Below are 25,507 nucleotides of genomic sequence, written 5' to 3'. Positions count from 1 at the left end.
AGCTAGGGTTAGGGTTAGGTCAAGTATTCTGGGGTTGGTTCACTGAGTTTCTCATGTCCAAAGACTGTGTCTGCCATGTTTTTTTCTGGTCACAAGAGTCATTGAGTTGCAGATTTCCCTTTCCCACAGGATTTGGGCCATGCCCACTCTGCAAAAAGTTTCAATACCTGCTTTGATGACCATCATTCATTCTGCTTGGTTGGCCAGTAAACTAGCACTAGAATGGCTTGAGTTAGGCCATTTTGACATATACCTATTTCGGCTTAGATAGTCCAACTGGCCTGAAGGATTTTATCTAGCAGGTGCTTTTGTTCAGTAAATAGGGCCATTACCTTAGAAGTACCCTGGTAATGGCCTCAACGCATCTCACAGTTGCACAATTGTTCCTTAGACTTCGACTTCGACTGACTTTGTTGTCATTTTCAATGCACAGGGTGTATACAGAACGAAATTTCGTTGCATACGGCTCAGGATAATGTTTGAGGTTCCAATGTTGTGAGTAAAATAAAATACAGTATAAAATATGAATATAAATCTAAATATAAAATATAAAGTGCAGGACTGACAGTAAAATAGAAGTTATTTAGCTCTGTACATGTGCAAGGTATAAAGTGGAGACCAGTTTTTGAGTGCAGTCCAGTTAAGAGTTCAGCAGTCTGATGGCAAGTAGGAAAAAGCTGTTTCGGAACCAGGTGGACCTGCACCGGATGCTGCAGAACCTCTTTCCAGAGGGCAGCAGGGAGAGCAGTCCATGGTGGGGGTGTGAGGGGTCACTGATGATGTTTCGGCCTCGGGACACGCATCCTGCATCGATGGTTGACCTGACACTTCGCCCTTTTGCCTGAGCTGGGTGTGGAAGGTTGTTGCCGAAGCAGTTTCTCCTTGTGTGCCTTCTTCTCACTCACATGAGAGTTACTGAACTCTTTTGCAAGCTCAACCAGGAAGTCCACCCGTCTCTCCTGCACCCCAATGCATGCCTGATAAAGCACATGTGCATTCAGTGCTGCCATGTCAATCATGTTTGCCAGGTTTGCTGACCAGCTGTCACATAGTGATGGAACCTTGGTCACCCCCCGCAAGATTATGACTGAAATAAATGCCATTAGTTCTTGTGAACTAAATAGGTGAAGCAGTCACCTATTTATCCTCCACAGCACAAAAGGCTGCATGCAAATTTGCATGTGCAAAGTCTCCCAGATCTCTTTTGCTTACACTTTTTGCATGATTTTTTTGAGGTGGATCAACACAATTAATTTGGTTAGTTTATTTCTAAACTGTCATGTTATACCCTCTTAGCTTTATTTCAAAGAGAAACATTACTCATTTCTTTTAGAAAAACCTTTGCATATTTTTTGAAACAGATTGTATGTTTTGCAAACTCTATGTACATTTGGCAAAATGACCTGGATAATGCAGCACAACATCATGGATCAGCTGCAAAAGGTCACATCTCTCCAAAAACACTTCATGTATGCTTCAAAACTAAACTGAAGAGCACTACCTACAGGAGATCTGATCTCCTGCAGGTATCATAGATACCCACCCCCAACATGGACAATTCACACTCCTACCTTCTGGCCTGACGGTCAACGGCCACATTTACAATTGAAGAAGGGATGCTAATTTGAGCCATCAGAGTCGTCAGGGTGGACTCCGGCCTTTTGGCCCTGTTGAGCCGATATGGGAAGGACTCGAAAACCGTATCATCCTAGTGCTAGAAGACTGACCTTGACCTTATAGAGAATCTACGAATCTACTCAAGGAAAATGACTTGAGTCACCATAAGGAAAAAAATAGACAAATTAAAGGGAACATGAACTTTCAATACAAGCACAGGCTGAGCTCCTCCATGTCAAACCCCTTTGATGGACTCAATTGAGTATGAATTGTGTAGTGAGTACACATAATGTACAGGAAATGGATGCACTTTTTAGTAGGCTGCATAAAAAATACAAAAATATAGTAATTTGGGGTTTAAATAAGAAGTAAATTAGAAATAAATTCTCAATGTTTGTAAAATAAATCTACAGTTGTGCTAGTATGTTTATATACCCTCATGGAACTTTTGGGGGGTTTTGGCCATTTTTCAAAGAATATGAATAAAACCACAAGTGGTTGGATGAAACTATCATCAAACAACTATGATGAATACAAGTAAACAAATCAAGTGAGTATGGTCACCTTCAGTTTGTGTCAACTTGTGTGCATAAGGTCAAAATCATCAGGGTGTGGAAACCTTTGATCAGGCTCATGTTTTAAAATGAGTGAATACAGTCGTTTGACAACAAATGGCTTCACCCAACTACAAGCCATGAGTGAAAGGTTTCTGTGTATTCGTTCATATTCTCTGGTGTTTAAACTTATGAGCACAACTGTATATGTGGTTCTAGAGACCTAAAATTGTATCTGATCTCTCACTGGAGCTGCACAACTGTTCATGTCTCCTTGCACCTCAACAACTCTGGTGGAAAGACAAGAATCAAACTAGCAAAGGAAATCTGTTGGTATGAATGTGGTAAACCAGATGCTTTTAATTTAAATGTTTTAGTTTTTTTTTTTTTTTTAAACAGCAACCATAGAAGCTGATCACTGCTAAAGAATTTCAATGAGAACATCAAAGAGACCTGGAGGCCTGCACTCCTTCCAATCCTGCTGCTTCAACAGAAAAAAAACAAACATACCGCATCAGATGCCCCTATTGCTTTGTGAATAAGTGCTTGGTGAAGACACAGCAAGAAAAAAGGATCAGACAATAAAAATCTCAAAAATGCTTGTAAAGTTACTTTTAAATGTAGATAATATTTGTATATAGGTAGATAATGTTTGGCTGATTTGTGGAGGATAGCAATCGAATCTTTAAGTTCATTACAATCAGAAGGTCTTAGCTCACTAGTGAGGTCAACAGAGAACCTACATGCACTAAAAGTAGACAAAAAGAAAACAGGTAAAAATCTGAAAAATGAGTTTGAGATTAGATAAAAATTTGTTTGCCCAAAGCCACACCAAACATCACCAAGGTTGGACTGAACATTTTTTTCAATTTCTCTCTTAAAAAAGAAAAGGCAAACCAACATTATTGCACATGAGCAAAAACAGTAATACTATTACAGCACTGTTCAAATCACTCCCCTCATTCTCCCCCCTGAAACACATCAAACATTCAACCTGGTGATGGATGACACATTTCATTACCAGAGACCATAAATTGGGAAAAACAAACTAAACAATGAGTAGAAACACTGATGTGGATCAGAGGACAGATGAGACAGCCAGCAGAGATGAACATTGTGCTATTACATACAACAAAATGCTGACATAAGTGCTTTTCTTTAAGCTTGAAGAAAAATTGTATTAAAAATAAAAGCAGGTATTTCCGGGGTGAGGCATTGTTAAAAGTTAGCCTGTGCTATCCATTCAGGCGTGACCTTATAAAATCCAAATCAGTGGAAAAAAGGAGAAAACCTTCAGTTTAAAAAAATTCAGATGTTACCCCGCAGGTCATGTAGTTTCAAAAGTTGCTGCTACATTGAAACTGCACTGAGTGATGTGCAACATCTGTGGGAGAAAAGATGATTTCTCTTAACTTTGCTCTGTCTGTTGGCTTTTTCTAGTTTTCTTCTTTGTTTTAAATGTTCTGCCCCCTCATTATTGGTGTTGGGTGGCAGTGTCCAGATCCAATAATGTGGCAATGTGATTCAGTAAAAATACTGGAGCTGCAGTGAGGCTGTTTGGGAGAGTCACTCTGGAGGAGCCTGACAGCCTGCGCCATGGTCACTGATAGGGTTCTGGATGAACGCGTCCTCACACCGGTCCATTGACAGACACTTCATGGGTCTGTGACAAGTCCTCTCTGGTAACACAAGATGTCACAGTCAGTTAGAGCACTCAAATGATCCAACATTATTTGGCTGCATGAACACTTACTTCTCATTAGTCTGTGTGTTTACAGATGAGTCCGCAGCATGCTGCTGTGAAGGGGGAAGAGGATCTGACAGAGAGAGCTTCTCCAGAGACACTAGACACTCCTCACTGCAGAAAGAAAATCATAATTGTGGTGGTGGGATTTACTGCTATTTACAAGTCAACTGTGTTAGAAATACAAAAAAGTTATTAGTTATATAGAAATGTCAAATATTGTTTTTATTTTTTAGTGTGGAAAACTGTTGATCTGAGGTTAGCACAACTGTGAATATGATCACTAGAGGAAATCCTTACATCCCCATTAATGATTATTCTTTGAAGGAATGTGGATAGCTTGCGTTATTACAATCAAAATCCATTGATATTATAAAATCTCACTTAGCCACACAAAACAGGTCACCTGCCAAACTATAGGTCTGTCACATGACATTTCAACTTAAATTCAAATTCAAAAATGCTTTACTGACTCCAAAGCAGGCAGTGTCTATAAGCCTGGTGGGCTGCCAGGGTTTACTTGTCCTGGCAGCCCAGGACAAGTAATAGCTTTTTTTTGCTTTATAAAAAAAAAAAAAATAATAATAATAATAATAAAGGGAACACATAACACAATATAACTCCAATTAAATCAAACTTCTGTGAAATCAAACTGTCCACTTAGGAAGCAACATTGATTAACAATCAATTTCACATGCTGTTGTATAAATGGAATAGATGCATCAAACTCATATTAAATGCTTACAGGCAGAGTTATTGTTATCAGGAAAACTCAACCCAAAAGGCAACCAAAACAGTTTCTGTAGCGCTTATTAAAAACTCAACAGACACAAAATGGAAGAATTACTCAATTAAATCTCCCGTTTGTCTCTGTATCCAGCAGAGAAATGCACAGTGCTGTGAATTTAGCTCATCATTCACGGCTGGTCCAAGGACGTATGAGACCTTGAGCAGAATTTAAGGGCCCCTCTTGCTGCTAAGAACATCAGCACCACTAATAGTGCTTCAACACAGATTTAGTGGAATCTGGGAAAGAGGCTAATTTAATTGGCCAACTTCAGTGAAGTTGGCCAATTAACTTAATTATCTTAACTTAATTAACAAGCAATCAATGATAATTGTAGTATATTGCAATACTATGAAAATTGTTATTTGAACTTTTCCAAAGTAAACTTGCCAACTCCTTAAAATCTTCCATTTAAATGTTTAACAATTTAAAATTGTTGAATTTATATATAATGAAATCATAAAATCAAATTTATATACAGTATATATCACTATATCTTTGGTTGTAATAAAATTACAACCCAGGCCCATTTATGGGCCTGGGGAGTCTTAAACAGCTGCTTAGTTCATTTATAGCACAGGCTAGTTCTAAATGTGATCAGCATTACATCGTATTTTTAGATCCACTAACTGATGAATTAATTTGGATTTAACAGCAGTGCAAATAATTGATCTTTATTTAATAGTATTATTTTTGTTTTGTTGTTTTTAAGATTCTATTGCTGTGGGTTTAGGAATTGTCAATAACGTCTTCCAGTAACATAATTATCCAGCAATATTTTTACATTTCCTGTCAACTTAACACCTTTTAATAAAAAAGCATAGTGGACCGCTTCAGTGCCCTGACCACCGGGCTTAAGTTTTTTGGAGGGAAACCCTACCAAAGGGAAATTAAACGTTGCTGTAACTCATACATGGGTGCATGTTAAAAGCTAAACAGCATTGTTTTTGTTGTTTACAGAGTAAATGCAAAGACAAAATTTGAACGAAGGCTGTTTATAAATGTAGGCTGTCCGTCAGTCACTCTCGACTAACAGTCATGAAAGATTATAAAACACAGACCAAAATGAATAGTCAGTTGGGCAACGCTTTCCTCAAAGATTGAAATAAGTAAACTTCAATACAGAAGATAATTTGATGAACAGGGTGTTAAAGAAAAGTAACTTGAGTCTTAAAAGTGTGCCACAAGGTAGGATGGCTCGACAAGTGGAAGATTTGCATTAGACACTGTCTGACATAATTGGATTAATAAGAATGCATGTTAGAGCTAGGTGTGAAGAGTTTCAGTTGCAAAGTGCAAACCTTTTGAGGTCGGCTGTCTGGTTGGTACGGGCCATTTCTGAGGCGACTGCTTCAGGAGGAACATTAGCATTTTTGTCCCCTCCTTCACTTTCGAATATCCCGAGGGAACAGCTGTCTGATGCCACAACTGGAGCGGTTTGTGTGTCTCCTGGTTTAGAAGGACCTGAAGAGGCACCAAAATCTGCAGACACACAATAAAATGAGTAACTTATTACAAAAACAAAAGAACCTATTCATGTTCTAACTCATACAGGTCCGTCTTGATAAATTTGAATATTCTAAAGAGGTTGGTTCAGTGATTTAGCTTAAAGTGAAATTTGCTACATTATATGCATTTATTGGACATTGTACATTGTATATATACTGTATATACACACACACTCATACATATGTAGCCGGGGCATCTTGTCCCCGGAAGTATGTTGCTGTGCACTCTTCTTATTCCCCATATGTGGAAGACGCTGTGACAGGGCGCAGCTGGTTCATTATGGTGACAGGTAATCGGCACTCAGATTTAAGAGCATGTAGATTGCTGAGGAGATCAGATCCCAGGCTGATTACTCTCGCAGAGGTATGTACATTGATCTTGAGAGGTGGGTTTAGAATTATTTTTAACTCCTCTACTTGATTTTTCTGAAGGAAACATACTTTTAGAGGGAGTGACATACCGAGCGCCCTTTGGCTGGTTTCACTTTAGAGGAGGTAAATGCTGCTTCTCATTATTGTCTGGCTACTTAAGGAGTTTGTCTAACCTTATCTCTTTTGTGTGTAGGCTGGAATGCTACTGTTTCAGTTTCTCTTGTTTGTTTAGTTTCAGATTAGAATTTCCTTTTCTTTTTTTTTTTCCATTTTTTTCTCCGAAGAGTTTTTGCGGCGCTAGTGGCTCGTATTTTTTCTACAGTAGGCAGACAGGAAGGAGGGTGAGGAGAGGGGGGAAGACATGTGGTAAAGGTCGTCGGGACCGGGAGTCGAACCCGCGACGTCCGCGTCGAGGACTAAGGCCTCCAAACGTGGGGAGTGCTTACCCCCTGCGCCACCACAGCACGCCCCAGAATTTCTTGTAGGTAGTTAATGATTTAAAGTATTTTGGGTTTTGTTTAGGGAAGAGGAGCTCCTATTGTCCAGCCCTCTGGCTCATTTTAAAAAGGGACCTATGCTGCCCCTGGGTTCCAAGCTGTTTTATTTAGCTTGAAGAGACTAGTGGAAGGGGAGTTTTGTTTTCTTTGTTGTATTCATCAGGGATTTTTGTGTGAGTGTGTTTTTGTTGGGGGAACACTTAGGCGTATTTAGTTATATTTGTGTTTTCCTTATTATTATATTATTCCTCCCACAAGCAGTCTATTTTATTTAATTGGGTTTTAACTATTTTTTCCTGCTATAAGGTTCCCAGGGCCAGCATAGACTCCTACTTTTAAGGTGGTCACTAAGGGTACAGAGAACCTTTCTGTTTAATTCAGCTATAGTAAAATAAATTGTGACTTTTGCCCATAGGGCATTTTGTGAACCAAATAAAATGTATCTAATTTGCAAGCAAGGGTGTAAATCACATCTCATTATTGGGCGGGACCATAAACAGGAAAATTTCTTAAGAGCAATTTTGGGGGGGTCGGTAAGGTTCCAGTGAAATGTAATGTAAAATGTAGTTTAAAAAGTTTTTAAACCACATTCAAACTGCAGGACCAAAAATTACTGGTAATGCATATAAAGTGATTTTCTCAATAAGAAAAACACTTCTTTTAATAAAACAAAATAAAACAAATCGTTTTATTTTGAGAAATAAAACTAAAATTCAAATGTTGCTTCTATATGAGTTTTGTTCAGTCTCACTGATCTAATCTCTGCTACACCTTTACAAAAATGTAAGGTTCTAAATAAAAAAGCTTTAATGAGCAACTGCTCTCAATAAAATTTCCCATAAACATTGATTTATTGAAATGGCTCCCAATAGAAGTTATGGGCTGTTTAAATTATAACTGCTTTATTTTGCTTTATTTTGAAGCCTTTTTTTAGTTTTGTCATGTCCAGGGAGACTGAGAACCAACAGGTATAGAAATGAATATCTGGGGAGTATCATAACTTAAACGTAACATTTAATTTATTTTGTGGTTTTAAAGGCTCTACATTGAAGACAGTGAGAAATAAAGGCATAGCTTTCTTTTTTCTATCTGTTCTCGGCTGCCACACACAGAGCTGTTGGTCACTTGCTCAGCCCCTCCCATTTCAAACTCTTCTAATTAACTAAACGTTAAAGAGCTAAATATGAATGAGATGTTTGCTACCTTTGACAAAAAAGCTTAAGTCTATGAAAGCAGTGTAGCAGTTTTGCTAATGAGGCAGCTTATTATGATTCAGCCAAAGTAAGAAAAGAATGAACTGCAGTCTGATCTTTATTGTTAATGTGTTTCTTCTTATTGAGCAGTTAAAGTAAATAAAAGGTGTTACTAGGGTTGCCACCTTTCAGAAATCAAAATAAGGGACGCTCACCACGTCCTACTCTCATGGGGTTGGACGTCCGCTGCAGTGATAGACATTATTTTATGGCAGTGTTTTTTGTCTAAATGATCCATAGATCAATCGTTCATGCATAGAGGTCAGTTAGAGAATCCCAAAATTGTACTCCAATCAGGGTTGCATACCTTAAACACGTTTAATTAAGCAAGTATAAAAAGTATTTGGTAAACTACTCAAGTACTGAGTAACTGATCATAACACCTGATTTAATATTCAAAATGTATCCTCAGACAGCTAAAAGTATAAAAGTTATGTGAACATTCTGGTATTGTAAAGAGAATTACCAAAATATTTATACAAATAAGGAGTTAGGTTTGGAAGTTGGTTCTAGGTCAAATTTACCACGAGGGCCAAGGTAGTCAGTGTTTTTCCATGGCAACACTTGAAAAAGAATGAAACAAAAAAACACAGAGCAATACTTCATTTGAATAAGTGAGCCAAAGAGCCACTTGTGTCACCAGAGATCCAGGTTGCAGATCCCTGGCAGATGGAAAGCATGAGAATATACCACGGGTGGGCAATTCCAGGCCTGGAGGGCCGGTCTTTTAGATGCATCTCTACTTCAACACACCTGAGTCAAATGAGGTCATTAGCAGGACTCTGGAAAACTTGACTGCACGTGGGAGGTGATTCAGCTGTTGAATTCAAGTGTGCTGGACCAGGGAGACTTGCAGGACACCGGCCCTCGAGGACCAGGATTGCCCACCCCTGTCGTATACAGTAGCTAAATGTGCAGCACTATAATTTTTAATTCATTGTTAAAGTAAAATTGTGAAGATTAACAAAAATCCACCACTGAGTATTCCCATGAAACAATATAGGTGGTCATTTAAAGAACAAATCATACATTAGATTAACAGTAAACACAAATATTCCCTACTTTAAAAGGTTTGTCAGGGCTTTTTGTATGTTTTATTTTGAAATGTTTATATATTTTATGAATTCATTGTTCAGTGGTCATTTATGAACCAGACATGGACCTGCAGCCCATGGGCGGATCTAGACAGGTACCCCATTAGGTACCAAAGAAGTTATACTAAATAAATATTTTGGCTAATATTATACATATATAAGCAAATAATCAAACCAATATAGTCTACAAAAAGCACAATAAAAAACTTAATCAATAGTAAAATGTTCTGTACCATGTCAACCTCAGGAGATGATTGAGGGATGAAGAGACGCTGGTGTCTGGTTCTTTAGGTTCTAACGGGTCTGCTGTGTTCCTCTCCTGATCCATTCTGTCTGATATCATACAGCCACGATGGACACATTTTTTAAAATTGCCTGCGTTCATCCTTACTAGCATTATTCAACCTGGGATTTGCGTCTTCCCTGTTACGTATGCATCTTTACAAGAGGTTTTACTTCTAAGGACTGTGGAGAATCAGGTTGAGGACGTTTTAAAATGACGCGAGTTGATAGCAGCTCACCGCGGCTGTGTAGTGTGAGCTGCCATGGTTGTCTCTAGGCAACCATGGCAGCGTTTCTGCGGGTCCTTTAGCTCAGCGGTCCCCAACCTTTTTAGTCGCGCGGACCGGTCAGCCCTTCGCAATTTTGCTGCGGACCGGGGGGAGGGGGGGGCGTCGTAAGTATCAAGTCCGATACTGTTGTTGGGGGAGGAGGGGGAGGTGCGCGCGCAGTACTCTGATGTTATTCATTCTGCTGCAAGTTGACGGTTTAAGATTTTCAAAATAAAAGATCCGGAAGTAGTTCATTGTTTCTTGCGCGGCCAGTACCGATTGGTCCGCGGCCCGGTATCGGTCCGCGGCCTGGTGGTTGGGGACCACTGCTTTAGCTCCCACCACGACAATTTAGCTGACCGTAATATTTCCTGTGTTTTATTTTGGTCATTATTGTTACACTTAGTAAGACTTACACTTACACTTAGTGTTAATATGTATGTGATAGGCATGTCTATCGGACATTTATAGAAATACGGAACAAATCGTGTACCGTATCGGTTCAATACGGGATGCAACATTTAACAGCCAAATACGTGTTTACTATTCCGTATTTTACGAGACGGGTGGCAACCCTAGGTGTTGCATGTCTTTTGCTTTAAGTATTTACTTACTGGAGGGTTTTATGTTTGTGCTGCAAAGCCACATCTAACAGCTAACTCCTCACTTCAGCGGCTCTGATGAGTCTGTGCAGTTTAGCGCTGCTGTTGCTCCTCCTACACTTTGGATTGAACCATTGTTCTAACAATGGTAGGGGGACCTAAAAATTAACTCTTATTTTTTCCTGAGATAAATGGCAGATTTATTTCGCTCCTTGTTTCTTTTGCCTTTTCATATTGATATTATTTAAATGCAAATGTCTCTTCAATTATTTGTTTTGGGGGGAGACAATTCTAGACTTTTCCAAGATTGGGGCGGTCCAGACAACCCCCCCCCCCCAGCCCCCCTGAGATTTACGCCTATGCAGACAGTGAACTCCCACACAGAATGTCTGCTTAAAGCTGCAGCATATAAAATGAAAAAATAGATATACAAAAATTTTAACTGTCCTATCATAAGACAGATAATCTCTGAAAAATAATCAATCTCCTCTACATCCTCCTGTGTTCTGCAGAGTTACTCTGCTCGGTCAGACACAACCAATCAGAACCAGCATTAATCAGCTAGCCATGCTCTCAGGAAGTTTTAATTCAGTAACTCAGGATTGTTTATTTTGATGCAACCTGCATGAATGAATGTTTCCTTATTTACATGCCTATCTGATATAGTCAGTATTGTGAGATTTATTTGACTCATGTATAATTTAGGGTACAGAGAACCTTACTGTTAAATATTTTACTGATTGCAGGTTTTTCAGTTGTCCTTTTGACTGAGTAGCTGCCGTATTGTGCTGCAAGTATTTTGCAAGTTTTATGTCTAAATTAGGTGATTTTATTGCCAGATCATTTTCCATTTTGCCAGATCACATAGTAGCATTTATACCTAGAACAAAAAATTAACATCCAATCCAGGTGATCGGTAACGATCAATGATCGGCAGAGATTGGCCTCATGGATGATCGGAATCGGAAGCAAAAACCTGATCTGAGCATCCCTAATATATACATATATATGTATATATACATATACTGTACATGAAATTGGAATTGGCAGCGAAAAACCTGCTTATATTATGTAGTAAGTCTTTACCAAAATCATATTGTGATATATATAGTTAGCACCACCCATCACAATAGCTAGAGAAAAATGCCATATTGCACATTCCCAACATCCAGGTGCTTCTCTTTTTTCTATATTATTTTATTGAATTTTCACTTAAAGGATACAACCACCTTAATATAGCGAACAGCTTATACACACTTGCATTCACTCACACACCCAAAACTCAAACCTGCATATATCATCCAAAAATATACAAATATACACAATCCTACACAAAAGACAGAGTAAATGAAAAGAGAACTGTTAAATAGAAGATGTAGAGTCGAGATACCAATTGCCCCATTAATAAGCTTTGCCTTGAGTTTCTATATAAGCCCCAGCTACAGAGGAAGTTAGTAGGGGGAGCATTGACATATTTTTTGGGGCAGAACAAACAAGCCTTAAATTTAATATAAATACATAAACAAACCTTTATGTAACCTTTCAAATCAAATAATGTTTAATACAATAAAACAATAAGGATGTAAATAGTGATGTGTATAAAATATTGAGTAATTGTGCTCAAATTTTGGATCCTTGTCTTGCTAAAATATCCATCCCTGGCGTAAATTCAACTTCATGACTGATTCTTGAACATTATTTTCAAGAATTTGCTGATATTGAGTGGAATCCATTCCAGGGGTGTCAAACTCCAGTCCTCAAGGGCCAGTGTCCTGCAACTTTTAGATGTGCCTCTGCTGCACCACCCTTGAATATAATAATTAGGTCATTAGCAAGGCTCTGGAGAACTTATCTACACAATGATGCTAATTTTTAGCATCAGAATGCTGGGTTCCAACTGATGAGCACACTTTGGCAACCCCCATTTAAATTTCTTCCGAAATTTTCTAGTTTGCTATGTCATTGCTAACTAGCAGGCTGCTAAGCTTTTCTTAGGCCGTTATGTAGCATTGCAGCTCACTATTAAGGTAGCATTCTGAGGTAGCATTGTTGTTGTACTTCTAATGTATGTAACTGAATGTAAAACACTTCTGTTAGCTGCTCTGAGCTCATCCCGAGTTGTTTGTGCTTCGGCAGTTTCACTCCATTCTACATAGAAATAAAGGAAGAATTCATCCTGACTCGTGTGAAAGGAGTTTGGCTGATTAGTTTCGTTACAAGACACGATAGCGAGACCATTACATGGAGCGATTCCTTAACCATTCAAAAGAATCAATCACATCAACACTCAGCAGTTATGACTTAGCTTCCTCTGATCATATAAGTAGTCCTTTTTTGTGACCAAGCAACTTAATTTTTTTTATTCAGTCCACAACATCTTATTCCAAAATTAAGCTGGCTTGTCCAAATGTGCTTTTGCATACCTCAGGCTACTCTGTTAATGGCAGAAAAGGCTTCTGCCGCATCACTCTCCCATATAGCTTCTTCTTGTGCAAAGTGCACTGAATTGTTGAAGGATGCACAGTGACACCATCCGCAGCGAGATGATGTTGTAGGTCTTTGGAGGTGGTCTGTGGGGAGTCCTTGACAGTTCTCACCATTCTTCTTCTCTGCCTCTCTGAAATTATTCTTGGTCTGCCACTTCTTGGCTTAACAAGAACTGTCCCTGTGGTCATCCATTTCCTTACTATGTTCCTCACAGTGGAAACTGACAGTTGAAATCTCTGAGATAACAAGTTTTTGTATCCTTCCCCTAAACAAATATGTTGAACAATCTTTATTTTCAGATCATTTGAGAGTTATTTGAGGTCTCCATGATGTCACTCTTCAGAGGAGGTTCAAACAGGAGAACAACTTGCAATTCCCCAACTTAAGTATCTTTTTCATGATTGGATACACCCGTCTGTGAAGTTCAAAGCTTAATGAGGTTACTAAACTAATTTTGTGTTTCAGTAAAGTAGCGATAAGTAGTTAAGGGTATTCAAATCAATAAACTGGTAAAGGTACCCACATTTTTGCACCTGCCAAATTTTGTTTTAATGCATATTGCACGTTTTCTGTTAGTCCAATAAACCTTATTTCAATACTGAAATATTACTGTGTCCCTCACTTATTGGATCAAACTGAAATAGCTGTTGCAAATGTAGTGGTTATAAAACTATTTAATATAAATAAAAAAGTAAAAATAAGAACATTAAGCAAAATTATATTGTTTTGCATTAATAGTCTGATTACTTTCTAGCAAGTTAAAAACTACAGATCAATACAGTAAAGGTATGCATAAGTTTAAAAAGTATTTTCTTTAATGTTACTTTTCTGGTTATGTTTGTGTATAATATTTGGAGAGTTCAGATTGTAAGTTTTGAGAGTGTATTTACAGCTTATCTCTGTTGGTTTTGTTTGAATCGATGTAGTGGAACGCGTTGTTTCTGATCCTCTCCATTACAACACTTCAAGCAACAGGAGTAACGTCATGTCCGTGTCTGTTTTTATTATTCCCCTTTACAGGCAAAATTCTGACTTATAGGGTTTAAAGATGTGATTAAGGTTATTATATTTGCTAATGAGCAGGGAGCGCTTGTGGTTTCTGCAATAACTTGAGTTTTCTTAAGAGCTATACTCACATTAGCTTTCTGGCTAGCTGCGTCCTGTGCAACATTTCTTATTGCTGTGTGGGTATAACCACAATGTTTGTGTGCAATGTTCAGCACTCAGTATGTGACAATGTAATGTTTAAAACTGTTTTTGAAATATCATTACAACACTGGAAGCGTAAAGAGTAACGTTGTGTCCGTTTTCATTATTCCCCTTTACAAGGGTGTAACACAAACAGCCAAATATTTAGAAATAAAAATAATTAAGATTAATAGGGATGCCCAAACATTTTCATATGACGCTGTATACGCTGTCATTACCATGTGATTTTATACACTTTGTTATTAACAGCTGTATGACATCCTGACTCAGCGGTTAACTAGTCAGACTGTCTTCAAGCAACAGGGAGGCGAGTTTTACACTGGCGTGTGTTGTAATTGACTGCAGCTTTAGCTAGTCCCTGCTTTAAATACACATATGAGCTATAAGCCCATGCCAGTGACATGCTTTTTGAGATCAAGATCTACTTTTTTTTCTCACCAGCCAGCTGAGATCTACCACGACACAAAGGTATAAAAATTGTAATTGGAACTTTATTGACTTATTTTATACACATCAGTTATAGCAGAAATATGAAAGTGATAGAAAACCTAATCCAGTTTCTTCCTCAGTGAGATTCTGACACTGGGAGGATGTTAATGGTTTTTCATAGTCAGAAGCTGGTTGTAAACCTGAGGCCAGCAAGTATCAATCAGTTATGGTAGATATGAAATTTGGTTTGATACCTCAATATGAGAAATTTCAGATTGATAGGAACCAAAGTGCACTGTTAAGTTAAAAGCACATCTTCTGAAGTTGGGATATTTTTCCTCCATCAGGTTCCAGAGGAGTCCTCTCAAGCCAGATGTTGGACTGGATTTTATTTCAATGTCATTTTTTAAAGTCAGCTCCTCATTTTCAACAGTAGAGTTATGCAAGTAAAAAAAAATTGTCATTTTGGAAAAAGTCTCATCAACATAAATATTTCCACTAAATAAGAAACAAAATTAATAGCATGTTTGATAGAGGAAAAGCCAGAAAAATCAACTTTCAGCCTCTGTGCTTAAAGCAAGATGCCAGAGAGCACCAAACTAATTGTTTTTTAAAAATATTAGACAATTAATTTAATTTCACATAATTGGTGTGGTTGGAGCCAATTGTTTGTTAAATACTTAATGAAATGTATTTGTTGTGAATGGCGTGTACTCGCAAATGAACAAGATAATTAGTCCAATTTTATCATTTATTGAACGTTCATAAACTACAGCTGCTGTAATGCGCCACAGCAAAGGTAAAATAACCAGAACAGGAGATCAACTCGAAGCCACTCATACCTTTTTGTTCTGTCGTTTAAGAAGCCCATTGCCATGGCAACTGCCTGCACTCCGAGCAGAGATTACGTTACAAACATAACATTCAGTCTGTTACGACATTAGGTTGTTTTCAGGCTTGATATTTATATTGCGATTATTAGCGCTCCCCTGAACCCAGCAGTGGTTGATTAGCTAATTTTAAACTCCTGCTCTGCTAGACAGAGAGTCGGCCACCTTTTTATTTTTTATTTAGGTAATGGAGCCGAAATGCACAGAACTGTGTAACACCTTGTTGAAACAATAATTACTGATATTATTTTTGTTGGGTCATTAATTTGAACACGCTTTGTTGATTTTTAAAAATATTATTCTTTAATAAATTTACAAACGTTTTGGATCTTGGTGATTATTTTGATAAGCGCGTCAAAAGAGGACATGCTTGTCTCAGCCTCCTGGCGGCGTTCAATTTGTCACCTACTGCCAAGATCGACTGAAAACCTTCCTGTGATCAACTGGTCGATCGCGATCGACATATTGAGCACACCTGCACTAGTTTATTTAAAAAATATATTAACAATAAATATATTTTAAAAAAGATATATTATTCCTGGTTTCTGGTGACTGTGGTTTAGGAAACCCAAACCTTCATCTGTCAGAAAATACGAATATTGGTAACAGTGTGAAAACAAAATAAAAGGGAAATTTGAAGATAGAAATAACAAGTGAAGGTCCAGATGCTCACCCTCCGGCTCATGGTTCTGTTTGGCTTGTTTCTCAGTATCACCGCTGTCTACAGGAGAGCTGCATCTTGGACCAGTCTCAGTACTGGTGAAATCAAAAACAAAGAATCACACATTACAATGAATTGTGTCTATATAAAGAGTAATTACTGACTTCTTCATTGTAGCTCAGTTTGGTCTGAGTCTTGCTAAAAACCTCCTGGCTTTATATTAAATTATTTAGAGAAGTAAAACATGTTCTACTTTATGTTTCTCACCCGGTGAAAGGCTGAAACTCAATAAAGTTGGCCCAGCCTGTTACTTGTGTTTGTGCTTCACCCCTGCCTGAACTCTCCCACCCTGTTGGCACTTGGGGTGGACCAGTCCCTCCAGAATCCCTGAAATTTGCCGTCCAGCCTGGACCTGTGGAAGAAACAGAAAAAGAACAATTTGAATCCATAGGAAACTACTAATTGTAGTGTAGAGAGTTGCTGTATTCTGTTATACCTGTATCTGATGTGTTTTGCTCAGTATCTTCTTCCTCATCTGATTGCAGCTCACAGGCCTGCTCCTGTCCTCCATTTTCTATGCTGCCCCTGGAGCCTCCTTCTGAGGTCTGAGACACCCCAAACCTGAAACATGGAGTAAACAAAGGTCACCAACCATCTGTGGGCAACATAAAACTTAGAGTGTGAAAATGACTAGCTCCACCTTGTTCGGGATTTAGCTTGTGCTGTATAGTTGATCTCCTTCTCCTCCCAGATGTCCTCTTCCTCCTCTTCAGCATCATCAAACTGACGTATCCTCTCATTACAGCAGGCTTCAAAAGCAGCTGCATTGGCCTGACGGAAAAAAAGCAACAGTACAAAGTGAATGATAGCAATGAACAGACCTCATATTTGTTGGATAATCAACTATAAATAGATTTATTTTATCACAAAAACTTTAAAATTCACTGTTCTCAACCTTTTTGTTTTCATCCAAGTTTGAAATCTCCTTTTGAATTTGCAGTTAAAAGTATTTCAAATACAGATATTCTAAAGATCAGTTTTTTGTCTGATCCTCGTTCACCTTTCTGTGCACCTCCTTTCTGTCTCTAATTTTGACTTTAAGTTACTTAAGGGAATTATTCTAGTGTATATTCTAAACAATTCCTTGTGTCCATCCCGGAAGGCTCTCTTTTTCCTTGCTTAGCACTTCCTTCAGGTCACTGGTTATATAGGATTTGTTATTAGGGAAGCATCTCAATATCCTGGTGGGGGTGGTGTTATCCACACAGAACTTTATAAAGTCAGTCACACATTCATGGTATGGTAGTCATCACCATATGCATGGCACAGATTATTGCACACTATAGCTTCAAAACAATCACAGAATCTTACAGTTAGGCCTAAGTTCCTGGTAATGTTGTGGTGATGTAAAGACTCAGTGGCAGTTATCGCAAACTCTTCATAGTAGTTGTTGTTGGTGAGTTTGTCACAACTAGTTATTAGGTTTAGGAGGCAATTGCTTTTTCACATAGCGCCAGTTCAGGTTGGATAGCTTTTCCTCTTAATGAGCTCATTCTTTGAAAATTGTTTTTACTCAAGCTATCTTAAACGTTTGTTTCATAATCTGAAATGTACAAGTGTGACAAATAATATATTGAATGACAATAAATAAAAAACTTACACCATTATCATCAGCATCTAGAGAGAAATTTATTTCAGTAATTCTGTCAAAGGTAGAGCTGTAAGAAGGGAAGAGAATTTTTACGTCAGTATCAAGTAGCAAATAATAGCAGGAGCAGCATTGCTAAAACAACAGACCACAATGCTATGGACTGATATGACTCAGAATCTGACATCAGTTCTGATGATTCACAAAAGTCCAAAAAGATAGTCAGTAGATCTGAGATCTCCTGTGAGAAAGTCTGAATGTGCCTTACTTGATATTTTCATCATGCTCACTGAACTCCTCATCATGGAACCCAAACTGGTCCGCAAAGTTGGCAGTCATCTGTTGGATCTGATAGTCCGAGAAGGTCTGTAGAGAATAGGGAATATGTGATTTCACCAAATAGTGTTTGATTATTGGGATGTTTTTCAAGATTTTTCTACCTGTTGCAGAGACATATCATTAGGGAAGTCGTCATCTTCACTGGATGAGTGGATATTGTGGGTGCTTACCTGCAGAACAGAGCAGAAGCTCAGTGGCCTCATCTTAAGCCAAAAGATGGTCGCTATGGGTTCTTGAGTTTAATTCCTAGATTTCTTTTCCCTGAACCTTTTTATATGCCTTGGTCGTTTCTTGTGTGGCTTTACATTCCCTGCCACTGAGTGGCTTCTCTTCTTGCTGCAACATGGGGTGGCTCTCTGCTCTCCGCAAAAACTGAGCCAAAATTGCCACTAAAAACTGTAAAATCATACCAAAGTATCATTAGAAGCACACTATCTGATACTGGTTATGATTTAAAAGCCATAGACTGCCATTCCAAACTGTGGCAATTTGCATAGAGGTTATGCTCTAAAACTGAATTAAAACTGCTTAACAGAGCAAGTTTGTAACAATCATACATCTTTAACAATAAGAATCTGTAGACGGGTCTCATAGAAGCCTGTCTGCTCCATTCAGTGTTAAAACTGGTCAATGATCACCAATGCCAGGGAACTGTCATTGCTACAATTTATATTTTAAATATTAAATTAACCTTTATTTAATTTCTCTTTGGGATCAAGAAAGCATTTTTGAATTTGAATTAACAATGAAAAATTGTTTAACTTCACGAGTCAATTTAAAAAAAAATGCTTTGAAGACAATGTTAAACATTCAGTCTCCATGGGGCCGGCGTAAGCAGAAGTCTGTACTTCCTCTAATTAAATACTTTCAATTAGGTTGACCAGGAAAGGGTGGGGCTGAAACAAAATGCTCAGGATATTTAACCAGTAATAAATACTAAACAGAAATACTGCTCCAGAAAACTATAATGGGTCCTGGAAAACGTTACTGCAGTGGAAACAAACCTATAGATATTCTTAAAAGTGAAGCAATGAAAATCCTCTGGATTAATCAAATACAGAACATTTAACATTATGTTCGAAAATCCATCCACTTAAACTGAATGATAAATTTCTTGCAGGGCAAATACCTTTGGCTGGGTCTGTGTGAACGCAAGCTGCCAAGTGGATTCTCTGACAAAAGCCATCCATATTGTTTGTAATTAATAATTAGGCACACAGGTGGGATATGTTTTTATTCCATCTTGCGGGTTATTAAGTACTTTCTCTTTACAATTGTAATTCCAGTAGTTGAAAAGCTTGTTACTGCTCATCTGGACTCTCTGTTGTACTGCATGGTCTATCGCTGCTGTTATCACAACTAAAGTCAACCAGAAAGGGCTTAAAGAACAGAAGAGAGGGAGTAATGAGGGCCTATTCAAAGTATTTTATTGAAATGGGAAAAAGTGTGTTCAGTTGAAAGATGCCTCACCAGCTCTACTGTATTCCTTCTGTTGGTTTCTCTGAGGGTTTCATCGACGAAGTTCTCCCAGCGACCCCTGCAGTCTTCTGGCAGCTCTGAGGTAAAATCAACCCATACACAGATGTTTATTTTTGATCAACCTTTCATCTAGAATGATAACTCATTGGATGGTAGAAGCTACACCTTTGATAAGGTCTGTGATTTGTGCCTGTACTGGTCCCTTTTCCAGGTTTTGGACCACCATGTTGGCAATCCTGGTCAGATGACCCATGTTGCCTCTTCTGGTGCCACCCTCAGCCCTAACAGTGACATAAACATAAGGAGAGTAAAACAACACTCATATTTGTCCTAAATTAAATCTCTTAAGGATAAATAAAAGTTCCTCACTGTATTTGCTCATTCTCCTCCCAGGCATTCAGGATCCTCTGAACAAGCTGACACTTCTGGAAAAGCTGAGGATCAAACACAAACACAAAAATCATCCTGTGGGGACAGAAGCAGGACTGGGTATTGTTAAGAACCTCACAATTTAATTTGATTTCGATTCTTTTGGTCACAATTAAATTTGATTTAGATTAGATATTGATTAAAATATTTTGATATTGACTTAAATTTTATTTAAATGGAACAGTGCCTATTAATGAAAGTATAATATTGTCATAAATACACCAGATTTAGCAAGGTGTTAATGTCCATCCACAGGCCATAAAGCAAATAGCACAACATATAAAAATAACATTAATAGAATTTTTAAATAAGAATAAGGAATACAGTAAAAATTAAAAATATATATATATGGGATCAGGAAAGCCTATTTTAAGACACCCATTTCCTGCCCATATGAATAGCCGTGGTGTATACATCACTTAAACAGTGTATACATTAACATTTTTGAGCAGTAAATATCTGAAAACAAGAGTAGTAAAATAATACTTATGCTAAACTTGGAATACAAAGGTTAGAATGTAGAAGTATTGTATTGAATTGAAGTGTATTTAAACCTAATTCACCATTAATCATATTTGAACAATATTGACATTTTGACCCACACTCTTCACCGTAGGTAGTAGTAATGGACACCAAATAGCCGTTAGCACCGTCAAACTCAAAAAGAAGAAGATAACAACTTTGCATCAAACTGTTTTAGAAATGACACTGAGCATATCAGCAGCAGGCAGTCGTAACGACAGTCACTCTGTGCCACACTGGCAGGTCTGCTACGAATGCCAGCAGCAAAGACATGGTGCTAGGTCCTAAGCTAACTCATGACTTTCTGCCAGAGTTTATTCCACTGGCAGAAAGTGTGGGAAATGTAGCAAGTGGTGCGATCAACTATGAAATCTCAAACATCCATTGACAGTGTGAATGACTCACTAAAGTGTTGCTCACCATCCCGCAAACCTGGGATTTATACGGCCCGCGGGTCACATCCGGATGTGACTGACTGGCCCGTATGACAGACCTGGGCATTGTACAGCCCAGACCACATACCCTTACTTGACTCTTACCGCCGTGTATACTTTAACTGGAAATTCCAAAATAAACATACCTTCTAATTTCATCTCATTCATGGACTAAAGCTGCACTGCTTTTATTCTGAAGTTGCTGTTTTTCTTATTCATGCAAGACGTGCGCGTGATTGAACGTTATCAGAAGACTACTTTAGCCCTCAAAATGTCAGCTCAGGCTAAAAAAAGAAAGGTAGATTCCGAATGTAGGATTTTCAACAAAAATTGTATTTGTAAGTATTTATTTACTGAAGTTGGAGGTAAAGCCGTGTATTTAGTTTGTGGGGACCAGATCGCTGTGCTTAAGGACTACAATCTGAATCGGCATTACCAGACGAAACATGGGGAGAAATATAAAAACTTGACTGATGTCGAAAAAGCGTGAAAATCGGAAGCTTTGTTAGCTAAACTGCGAACCCAGCCAGGCTTTTTTTTTTTTACCAAGTTCCACGCATCCAGAAATGCAGCAACCAAGACCAGCTTTGTGATATCCCACAAAATAGCCAAAAACAGCAAGCCATTCTCAGAGGGGGAGTTTATGAAAGAGTGCTTGGTAGACTCTGCAGTGCTAATATACCCTGAAAAAAAAGCCGCATTTGAGCAAGTCCAGGCGGACTGTGATGAGGAGGATCGAGGACATTGCTGGGAACCTGGAGCTACAGCTGTAACGTGAAGTGCCAAGTTTTGACTTTTTCTCTGTGGCTTTGGATGAGAGCTATGATATCCACGACACAGCCCAGCTACTCATATCACTCCGTGGGATAACACCGGACTTCAAGATTATGGAGGTGCTGGCAGCTAATGCAGTCTTTAAAAGGGACGACGACAGGGAGCGATCTCTTCACGGAGGTAAATACGTGAGTGGACAAGTTGGAACTGAAATGGGACAAATTGGTAGGTGTTACCACGGACGGTTGTCCAAATCTTACAGGAAAAATGTTGGACTTTTAAAACGTATGCAGGATAAAATGAGTGAAATTGACCCAGATCAGAAATTGGTATTTTTACATTGTATTTATACACCAACATGTTCAGCCTTTTAGCCAGGCCCTCCACAATATTTTATATTTCTTATGCGGCCCCATGGAAAAAATAATTGCCCACCCCTGCCGCAAACCCACAGGGCAGGGGATCGAATATCTATTCAATCGAATATCTATTCGATCCCCTGCTGTTTTTTCACAGGGTTTCTCAAATCAGTATTGAATTAGAACAAAATTAATAGCATTGCATTGATGAATAATTTTTTTTTATCCACCCTTAGACAGAAGTAACAAATCTTGGATTTTAGTTCAGTTTATGTCACTTACATGTGTTATAAGAGGATTATGGACAGAGTTTTCTGGGTAGCTTGTGTCCTTCTGCTCTACCTCCCTCTCAGTGCTGGATGCTGATGGATCCCCTTCATGGTTCTGTGGACCCAGGACAGGCCGTTCATCTGATGAAGGATGGTTCAGAATGGCTGCCACACACAGCTCCACTTGAAGGTGCAAAAAGTTATTCCAGGTATATTTGAAGAACAGATCCTATCCAAGAAGCAAAAACCATCCAAGTTAATGTGTTACACGATCAAAAAGTGTAGACAGCTAAGCATTAACTACCGGAAATGACCAGTGCTAAGGCATTTCATTTATCATGAAAAACTGCAGCACCATGGACCTACCAGCAGTAGGTCCATGGTGGCAAGATTGCAGAGCTCTTGACAGATGCTGGGTGCACTGGTCTGCAGCAGGGCAGCCACCAGCCGGGCCACATGAAGGCGGGCATTCCCCAGGGGCTGCTCCAGAATGCCAACAGTCATCAATATTGCACTTTTCTGTGGAGAGAAAAATCAAAACTGGTCTAAACTTGTTATCAAGGACGCTGATTTCTGTTTCAATCTGTACACTAAAATTGTGCAACAGTCTTAGTCTTCCAAACAATGACGTGGAATTTATGGATTTAAAAAAAATCATTGTTACTGACTCTATGTAATGTTTATATTCTCTAAGGTAGTAAAGTTTAGATTTTTAATGTCTGCCAGCCATAATCATCTACAATTCCAAGACATAAAGGCCTGAAATATTTCCCTCTGTGTTTAATGAGTCTATACAAGATACAAATTTCACTTTCTGAAATAAGAGATAAAAATATTGAACTGTTTCATGATAGTCCAATTTTTTTCAGATGAAGCTGTAATTGTTCTCTTTACCTTAGGGGGATCCAGAAGAAGCTGCTGGAAGTCTTTTAAATGGGGCTCAATGGCATTTAAAATACTGCTGTTGACAGTGTAAGACCTTTCGTAACCCTGAGAATACAGTTCCATTAACCCTTCCAACCTTGAAGAAACAAAAATAGAAGAGATACAAAATCAGTTAATGTCACCACATGCATTTAAAATTAAAGCAGACTTGTTTTCCTGAAAAAGCTTTGAAGAAAGTGTTCTCTATGAAAATACTGAAAGCAGAAATTTGGGACTACTGTGAGGAAATTTTTCTGCCATAATTCAAGAGCACACATTAGTTTGAAAGCAGGATTACAAATCTTTTGTTATCAGAACTTTTAATACTTTTGCTTACATTTTCATTTTTTAAGCAGGATTACATGTCTTTCTTCTCAAAACTTGTAATGTTTGTTCTCAAACCTTTCTTCTCGACCTCTTGCAGAACGCTGCTTGTTTACAAAACATTCTCTGATTGCTTTTGGAACAAAAATGCACCATCATCTGTCATCATCTCAGCCAATAGAATGAAAGTGTTGTAGTGGATGCATTTGTGTGGCTACTATCAATTGTAGCAACCTGTGCCACCGACTGAATGTAGGGGGAAACAACAACCTCAGCCTCTGAGCATCCGTGTTACAACATAGTCACGACATGATATCTATCTATCTAAATATATATAATTAGATGTATCTAAAGAGATATCTATATAGATAAATATAAATATAGATCTATATTTATCTATATATAGATAGATAAATATAGGCGACTGTGGCTTCATGGTAGAGTAGTCGTCTTGCGATCGGAAGGTTGTAGGTTCGATTCCAGCTTCTTCCTGCCACATGTCGATGTGCCTCTGGGCAAGGCACTTAACTCCAAATTGCCTACCGATCTGCGTATCGGTGTATAAATGTGTGTGTTTGTGAGTGCGTCTGGGTGAATGTGACTCTAGTGTAAAGCGCTTTGAGTGGTCAAAATGACTGGAAAAGCGGTATATAAGTTCAGTCCATTTACCATTTTACCATTTATAGATCTATCTAAATAAATATAGATCTATATTTATCTACATATCTATATATCTATGTATCTATACATCGATAAATATAAATAGAGACATAGATAGACATAGCTACATAGATATAGCTAGATAGATATGATGTCGTGACTATGTTGTAACACTGTTGATTAGAAGGCTGTTAGTGATCAGAAGCTGGCAGATGTTAAGTGTAACACAGAGCAGAAAGCTGAGGTCGTTGTTTCTCCCTACATCCAGTGGCTTGCACAGGTCCCTAAAAGATAACGCCCTGGCAGTTGCCCATATTGCCCATATCAGATACCACCACTGTCTGCACCATTAAATGTAGCAATTAAGGCAATGCCCCAATAGTAAACAACGCTCAATTATGAACACTGACCAAGGAGTAATAAGCAAGAAGTAGCCAAGCACAAGGCGAGCACTTTGACTGTTCTCACTCCCTTTCCCACTGCATGAAGCCAGGTAGCACAGTGCTGTAATGTCTACCACCATGACATGTGACGAAAACAATCAAAGAGCAATGAGCATGCTCTGCGTGCTCTTCTGTTCTTGTGTTTTATATATTCACTAATTAAATAAATATCAATCTATATAATTAAATAAAGTAATAACTGCAGTGTATGAAGAGCATTACAAGAACAGCTCTCAGTGAGGCTCCAGTTCTATCGTCTTAGTAAAGAGCTGTTCAGAAGACTTGGATAATTTGGGAATGTCACATCACTGTACTGCAGAATTTGGTCACAGCGTTGTCCCATATATGCAACATGTCAGTCAACACCAGTGACAGCTTTTTTCATACAATTTGTCCCTTCACAGCTAGTTTTGTTAACATCACGTCCACATAGCTTACCCTTTCTTTGAGCTTCTTTTCTAAGTGACGATAAAATTTAGATGTAGTCCCCACCATCTGTAAAAGCGAAGCGCTGCTGAATTTACATGTCGCCATATCTTATGATTTATGTAGCTGGATTCTATTGCCGACAATTAGACAGACATCTGCCGCTCAGAAAAAACACCTGAGCATGTCTTGGAGCGCCGCGTGCACGTGAAATGGGAAGGC

At 38.4% G+C, this 25,507-nt stretch overlaps 1 protein-coding gene across 2 annotated transcripts in view; it reads right to left on the bottom strand.

The window, feature by feature from the left end:
* Nucleotides 1–2,497: 2,497 nt before the first annotated feature.
* The window catches only part of ppp6r2a (protein phosphatase 6, regulatory subunit 2a), a 44,790-nt gene continuing 21,780 nt past the window's right edge, over nt 2,498–25,507 (bottom strand). For both annotated transcript variants that reach the window (XM_028043679.1, XM_028043680.1), the window contains 16 exons: nt 23,403–23,529; nt 22,875–23,027; nt 22,522–22,737; nt 20,091–20,155; nt 19,887–20,002; nt 19,713–19,798; nt 18,344–18,412; nt 18,172–18,269; nt 17,916–17,973; nt 16,956–17,086; nt 16,752–16,876; nt 16,523–16,667; nt 16,268–16,350; nt 6,004–6,184; nt 3,925–4,029; nt 2,498–3,850 (listed from right to left, as the gene is read on the bottom strand). In XM_028043679.1, coding sequence (XP_027899480.1) covers nt 3,802–3,850; nt 3,925–4,029; nt 6,004–6,184; nt 16,268–16,350; nt 16,523–16,667; nt 16,752–16,876; nt 16,956–17,086; nt 17,916–17,973; nt 18,172–18,269; nt 18,344–18,412; nt 19,713–19,798; nt 19,887–20,002; nt 20,091–20,155; nt 22,522–22,737; nt 22,875–23,027; nt 23,403–23,529 — 1,807 coding nt within the window. In that variant the 3' untranslated portion in view covers nt 2,498–3,801. The remainder of the gene's footprint in view (nt 3,851–3,924; nt 4,030–6,003; nt 6,185–16,267; nt 16,351–16,522; nt 16,668–16,751; nt 16,877–16,955; nt 17,087–17,915; nt 17,974–18,171; nt 18,270–18,343; nt 18,413–19,712; nt 19,799–19,886; nt 20,003–20,090; nt 20,156–22,521; nt 22,738–22,874; nt 23,028–23,402; nt 23,530–25,507) is intronic.

The sequence above is a fragment of the Xiphophorus couchianus genome, chromosome 17, assembly GCF_001444195.1.
Source record: "Xiphophorus couchianus chromosome 17, X_couchianus-1.0, whole genome shotgun sequence".
Lineage (NCBI taxonomy): Eukaryota > Metazoa > Chordata > Actinopteri > Cyprinodontiformes > Poeciliidae > Xiphophorus > Xiphophorus couchianus.
The sequence above is the reverse complement of the archived record's forward strand: the minus strand, read 5'-3'. Positions and strand labels throughout refer to the sequence as shown.